The sequence below is a fragment of the Eubalaena glacialis genome, chromosome 16, assembly GCF_028564815.1.
Source record: "Eubalaena glacialis isolate mEubGla1 chromosome 16, mEubGla1.1.hap2.+ XY, whole genome shotgun sequence".
NCBI classification, from domain to species: Eukaryota; Metazoa; Chordata; class Mammalia; order Artiodactyla; family Balaenidae; genus Eubalaena; species Eubalaena glacialis.
The window spans coordinates 89,258,649-89,265,356 of record NC_083731.1 but is presented as its reverse complement, the minus strand read 5'-3'; the positions used below and the strand labels follow the sequence as shown (position 1 = coordinate 89,265,356).

Below are 6,708 nucleotides of genomic sequence, written 5' to 3'. Positions count from 1 at the left end.
GCCATTGGTTCCGCGACTCGCGCAAGGCCCTTCTCGCGAGAGCTGAAGCTTCGCGCGAGGAGACGGGCGGCGCGTCCGGAAAGCGCGCTTCCGGCTTCCAGCTTCCTGCTTCCGGCGTCGTGTGCCGGCGTGCGGAGGGCGGCCCTGAGGCGCGGCTGGTGAGTGTTGGGGCGCGGGTCGGGTTGGCCTACGCGCGGCGGTGGGGCTCCCCTCTCCCTTCTCCCCGCGGCCGGCGCGCCGCCGACTCCCGCTTCTGTGCTCTCGGTAGGCGCCATGTTTCTGACCGCGCTCCTGCGCCGCGGCCGCATCCCCGGCCGGCAGTGGATCGGGAAGCACCGGCGGCCGCGGCCCGTGTCGGCGCAGGCGAAGCAGAACATGGTCCGCCGCCTGGAGGTCGAGGCGGAGAACCACTACTGGCTGAGCCGGCCCTTCCTCACGGTCGAGCAGGAGCGCGGCCACGCGGCGGCCCGCCGGGCGGCCGCCTTCCAGGCGCTCAAGGCGGCGCAGGTGGCCAGGTTCCCCGCGCACCGACGGCTGGAGGACCAGCTCGGCCACCTCAAGGTCACCGGGAAGTGGTCCTGACCCGCGCCACGCCGCCTGCGTCCTGCGGCGACGAGCGGGAGCCCCGGCCAAGCCGAGCGAGTGTCTGCGACGGAGGCCCCGGGCCCGCGCTCCCCACCGCCCGCAGTGTGTCTCGGTCGGATCGCGTCTCGCCTCTCTGCCCTGAGGACGGAACCGGGCGCCGTCCGCGTCACACGGCATGCGGAACGCAACCTGCGCGCAGCTGCAATGAAGCTGCCGACCGCGCTCTGGCATCTGGGCCTCGGTGCGAGATTCCGCCGGGGGCTTTGCCGTGCATGCTCGCTTACCTTCTGTCGACAGGTCTTGCTTAAGCGGACATGAAAAAATCTACTTTTCCAGTTAAACGCGCTCCTAAAAATAGCGGTTTCTGGTGAGATTTGCTCCTAAAGGTAGACAATTGGACATCGTCTATTTTGGGGGACTTCCCCCGGAACTAAGACCCTTTAAGCCAGCCGGCGCAGCCAAAAAACAAACCAAACAGAATAGTCTATTTAAAAAAAATCAGGTTGTCACCTCAGTATTGAAATTTAAGGATGATTTATGTATTTTGGATATGAGTCCTTTTTCAGGTATTCTTTTTCCAGTCTTCGACTTTTCATTGTTTTAACAGAATGTCTTTCAAAGAACGGAAGTTCTTAGGTTTGATGAAGGGGACAATTGAAAATTGTTTAATAAAAACTAAATTAAAACCTGTTTGATAAAGCCGCGTGTGCTCTGGCGTAGGTAGACCACAGTGTCGTCGCACTCGGGTCGTCCCCGTGGTTGCCCGAAGGATCAGCCCCATCGCCTTCCCAAGGCAGCACTGTACCTTGCCACACTTGCTAGGTGACTAAAGCAACAGTCATCCCCTAACAACAACAACAGCAGCTGTTCAAATACAGGACTTTATTTATTAATAAAGTAATCATTATTATGATTTTTGGAAAAACAAGTTTTAAAATGTTCAGCCTTCGTGTTAATGTAGGTTAGGCCACCCAAAAGACAAAGCAAAGATAACATTAAGTCATGGTCCAGCGTTACACTTATGAGAAACAAATACAAGATTTACGGGACATGATATGTAAAAACAACCAAAGTAAACTGTATTTCAAATTTGTTTATATAAAAACATATTAAAGATCACTTTAAAATAGTGTCCACCTTTTCTGTAAATGGGCATAGACTAACCTGCAATCATGTACAATGTGATAAACTCAACAGCTTTCTGAAGCTTTTAATACAAATACAGTTCCTTGCTTCTTTATGCAACTCAACAAAATTATAAAGTGAAGTCGTTAGAAAAATATGGACCTTGCTGAATCTATCTTGCATTTTTAATTTAAGTTGGAAAATATAGTTCAGATCATAAACACATGAATTTCAGATTTACATATTAGCTGTATCTTACAAAATATGAGATACGGCCTTTATTTTGGCTGAAATGCAAAAATATGGTTAATTTCTCTAACAGATTAGTTAAAAATACTTTCCATTGATAGCAGTGCTAGTCCTAGAACAAAATGTAAGCAAAACATATTTGTAAGTCACTTGTCTTTTCAGTGCCGCAAATATGCAGATCCTAACACTAAGCCCTTAATATGCATCTGCTTTAAAGATGACTGAAGGGAAATCTCACATGACTGAAAATCTGAAAATCCTACAAACAGTCAAAATTTGCTATTAATAGAAATAAATTCAAGTAAACATTGCACATTTGATTTAAACTAAGTTAAATTAACTTATGACACATTGGATCATAACCACTAAATATGTAAAAGGATTTTAAAAAATCATCCATATGCAAAGATGAAACTATACTATGTAAGCGGTGCAAGTTCAGTGACCACTAAGCTGTAGCTGCTCTTTGGTTTGGCACAGTGACAGTGGTCAGATGCCTCAGGTACTGAATATTCAAGTAAGTTTGTACCCACGTCAAACCAAGTTTCCTGTCTAATTTGTTTTTATTGGCAATGGCAAGACCTGAAATTCAACTTTATTTTCCTTAAATATCACAACTGTTCAAGTGTCTGAAGGAACAGAGACAGTACTAATAAATTTTGACAGGGCTTCATTTTGACCATTTCTCCGCAAAGGTTGGCAGCACTAATCAATCCCAGAGAAATACCAAAGAGGCAGCCTTTCCCTGATTCCCATACCACTTGTAGGCCCTTGCTGAACAGTCATTAATATGTACAACTAAACGAAGCCAGATATTTAGAACGTGGCAAATGTTGGCCATAAATTAATTAAACCAAAGGTAACTAAATTAAAAAGGCTTTAGCTGAAAATTCCTGAAAAGGTGTTTACTATGCTATTAAGATGATGTTAACAGATACTGAAAGAACTGAAAAAGACAGAAACACCACAAAAGCACCCAAATAGGTTAAAGGGAAAATTAAGTTTCCTCAGTTGTTAATCAGGTGCATGCAAATCCTCTGACCTGAATGTAAAAATACCCACAAGAAGTACCAGGACATTTCTGAAAGCAGTCACTTACGTTTAAACATCTACTATTTCCTTACAATACTCAAACTGCCAAACTGATGTTTCTGGTTGGTAAATCGATATCCCTTAACTCTCATAAGTTTTCTAGAATCAAGATTATTAAGACTACAGTGTTGAAATAAAGTAGAAGCTGTATTATAGTATTCCAAACTATATTTTCAAAGCTAACTCATTCCTCTAGTTCAAAGAGGAAAAAAATTACTTCCTTTTAACATCTAATATTAATATAGCCCATGGAATTAGACAAATCCTATAAATTATAAACCTGGAATAGTAGGCTATAAAATTTATGCTACATTAGGAGATTATAGAGCTATCCCCAGTATATTGTTTGGCGTCCAGAAGGAACTCCAAAAATATCTGTTGGACGAATGTTAAGTAAGGTATTGTGCAAAATTAGAAATTGAATGTTAAAGGTCGTCCAGTCGAAATCATTCGTAACACCCCTCTCCCCAACCCTGTTTTATAGACAAGGAAACTATAACATGTTTTTACAGACGCTGGTTGAAACTGATCTCCACCCACTACTGGAAGCAATCATTTTAGCTTGTGTGTGGCTGACTAAGCAGAGTATAAAGCAGGAGTAACATCTGTATATTGTTTCTCCGCTATAGGACACTGTATTTTTCTTTAGAATTAATGCAACGATCCCTGTCACTTAGACTGGATTTCAAAAGGAAAAGGGGGATAAGTGTCTAGGCAGAAAGGGGTTGCTGTTAGGAAGTCAGATTTAAAATCCTGCATATAAGAGTGGAATCCACCTCTCAGAGAATGGAAGTTCTGAATGACTACTCAAGTGAGAATTTCCTTCTTGAGAGCAGTGTTATGCTAAACAGTTTTACCCTAGTTCACATTGTATTTTATGTTGCTGTTTAAGCTATTATAGGATTACTGTAAAAAGTTTCAAAGCAAATTTCAGTCATTACCTAAATTGAAATTTGAAAGTCAACTCAGCAGCAGGCAGCACTCTGAAAACATACTTTAATAGCTTTCTGTAGCTTGTCTTTCGCTTTACTTTTCTTCTAGCCCCTTCTACCCAATCCTGCTGTGTCCAATATTTCTATAGCACACGTAACCTTTGTTTCCCTACCTGTATAAATACCCATGAAAGTTCAACAAAAGAGTATATTAAAAGCAGAGAGAAACAAAAAAATTTCTTATACTGCCAAATTTTCTTTAAGCCTTGGGCACAACACTGCACATGGTTTAATTAATGCTTAGAACTAAGCCTTCAATGAATTATACAAATACGCTCCATGTTTTAAATGATTAGGTATCTAAATCCTTCTGAGTGTTATTTTATAGCCAACAATAAAAAAAAATCTTTAGTAAAAATGTTGAAAAGTATAAAACAGTAACTATAAATTAGCAAACACCAAGTTGTTTTTAAAGCAATTATTTTCTTTTTCTTACACAGTACAAGCACTTTCAGCCACCATACTGACCTAGATGTACTTCACTTAAGACAAGTTTTCACCTTGTGTTTCTGGAGTGAAAATTTATATGGATACTAAGAAACAACTCTAATAATGTAACTCAGGTATCAAAAGAATACATACGCCATGTTAACATGTGACCTGACAGCTCATATTATAGCATATCATAATACGTTATTATGAGTAAATGTTATTTCCAAAGTAAAATTAAGTCACTTTTGTAGCTGTAAGTCAGTGTTGAACAAATGGGCTCATTTAAGATTAAGGCATCTTCCAGCTCTGGAGTAGTGCTTCTGTGGATCCAACAATCTGTACAAAGGTTTCCTTTTTTAAAAAATATATCTTCATTTATACTTCAATTATTTACTTCAATTATTTAATTCCATTGATCATCTTCTTGCATATAAAACTGAAAATATTCAGTCCATGTTTTTATAAACCTATAAAACCAGAAACAATTATTGTTAAAACTTGATTTTATATTTCTGAAAATAAAATTTATTAAATAGTTCTTTGGGCTAAGGTATAAAGCTGCTAATACAACACAAAAGGAAAGAAATACTTTAATATTACTAATATTCTAATAATAATAAAGGTTTTTAGACGCTGTAAATAAGGGACAGATCACTGACTTTTCCTGAAGCCATTAAGTGAGCATTTTAATACAGGGAGATCCTTACACTTTTCCCTTAGTGTTAACTTGGGCATAATCTGAGAAGACTGCTATCAGATGTTTATGGGAATTTCAGTGAGGATTCTCAACCACCACGAGCATCAACCATTATTCCGCCTACACGGAGAGAAGACGCCCGGAGCCAGGACCCGGGAGCCCCGTCTGAGGACCAGCTCTGGGTGGGGCTGCCAATGACACGTGATCACCGCCTGCAGCTCCTGCTGCCCTCTGCCTGCCGGGAGCCCCACCGGGGGCTGTTTCTGATGCTCTCTGAGTCTTAGGCTCTGGCTGTGACTTGGACATGGCCTCCAGGTCCTTGTAAGGAACTGAATGCTAATGACAAACACCAAGCAAGGAAGCAGATGTCCCCTAGATGAGACTACAGATGAGAACAAAGCAACTGAGGTAATAAAGGTGTGTTGTCTTAAGCTGCTAAGTGTGTGATAATTTGTTAGGTAGCAATAGGTAGCCAAGAAACACTACACGTAGGTTTTCAAAAATCTAATAGCTGCGCGTGATGCTGCTGAGCCAGCGAGCTTAGCGTCTGACTCGAACGTGTACAGCTGTCGTCTCTGTAAGCAGCAGGAGAGCTCACTCCACCCCTGCGGTTCAGTGTCAGTGTTTTAGCACTGCCCTCACTGCTCCTGCTGGTCCGTCGGGAAGGGCTTCTATCCCTACTCCGATCAGCCTCCTCTGGCTACTGCCTCTGGGCACACAGACAAGGCATCACTGATCCATGTACTTGGCTACAGTAAACTGCTCTTCTGCTATATCTTCTACCAACTAAATAACATCAGTGAACCTCTTAAGTCTTTTTTTCAGTCTTTAATCTTAGTCACTCTTCTCTGGATCAAATTTCTTCAGTAGTGGGCAAAAGTCACCTTTTTTCCTTAAACTAATTAATAAGGTACCATTCAGTGAAAAGGTTAGTTGTCCATATACCAATCCTAACAATTTTTATTAGTTTCTTCATTAATCTACCAACAAGTATCCAGTAAGATCATGCTAGGAGTGGTAAGAAAAATGGGAGTTAGGCAGATGTTACCTTCCAATCTCTCCTGAACGACCTGATTTTGCTGATATAATGGAAAGAGTAAAAAAGACTGAATTGCAAATTGTTTTGAGATTATGACATGCAAATAAACTAATTTTTGGAGAAATTACCTTTATACTGTCTTACCTTGCTCTTATTCAACTGGTTAGTTATGAACAAGTGGTACTCAATTTTCTATTGCCACTGTTACATGGTTATTTGTCCCTGTAAGCACATAATTATATATGACATGACAAAAAAAGAAATATTAAGTTTCTGGCTAAATGGTAAAATTGATGATTACAGTAAAAGCAAGTATTATGTAAGCACTAAATAGGCTTCTGGTGCCAACCATTTGCCTTCTGTTAGAACCCAGAAGGAAGGAAAGCAGTGCTAAAATCTGAAAGTCTGGTTTTATGCTTATCTTTGTAAAAACGTCCATTGGCTCTAAAGATGTTCAGGAGCAATAATTTCAAGTCCACAAATGGATTTTTCCCTTG

General features: G+C 41.2%; 2 protein-coding genes across 4 annotated transcripts in view; one reads left to right on the top strand and one right to left on the bottom strand.

Moving 5' to 3' along the window:
* Window positions 1-45: 45 nt before the first annotated feature.
* Window positions 46-1,714, top strand: MRPL57 (mitochondrial ribosomal protein L57). The gene is made up of 2 exons (XM_061171177.1): window positions 46-158; window positions 269-1,714. Exon 2 carries the CDS (start codon window positions 274-276, stop codon window positions 580-582), a length of 309 nt encoding a protein of 102 aa, XP_061027160.1. The 5' UTR covers window positions 46-158; window positions 269-273; the 3' UTR covers window positions 583-1,714.
* Window positions 1,448-6,708, bottom strand: part of ZDHHC20 (zinc finger DHHC-type palmitoyltransferase 20) — a 72,002-nt gene continuing 66,741 nt past the window's right edge. For 2 of the 3 annotated variants that reach the window (XM_061171175.1, XM_061171172.1), the window contains exons 12-13: window positions 6,356-6,433; window positions 1,448-4,942 (exon numbers count right to left, since the gene is read on the bottom strand). In XM_061171175.1, the coding sequence (XP_061027158.1) occupies window positions 6,396-6,433 (38 nt within the window). In that variant the 3' untranslated portion in view covers window positions 1,448-4,942; window positions 6,356-6,395. The remainder of the gene's footprint in view (window positions 4,943-6,355; window positions 6,434-6,708) is intronic. The other variant, XM_061171173.1, reaches the window with a different exon arrangement.

Coding starts and splice junctions, on each gene's coding strand:
- MRPL57 (XM_061171177.1), top strand. CDS start 274: ATGTTTCTGACCGCGCTCCTGCGCCGCGGCCGCATCCCCGGCCGGCAG.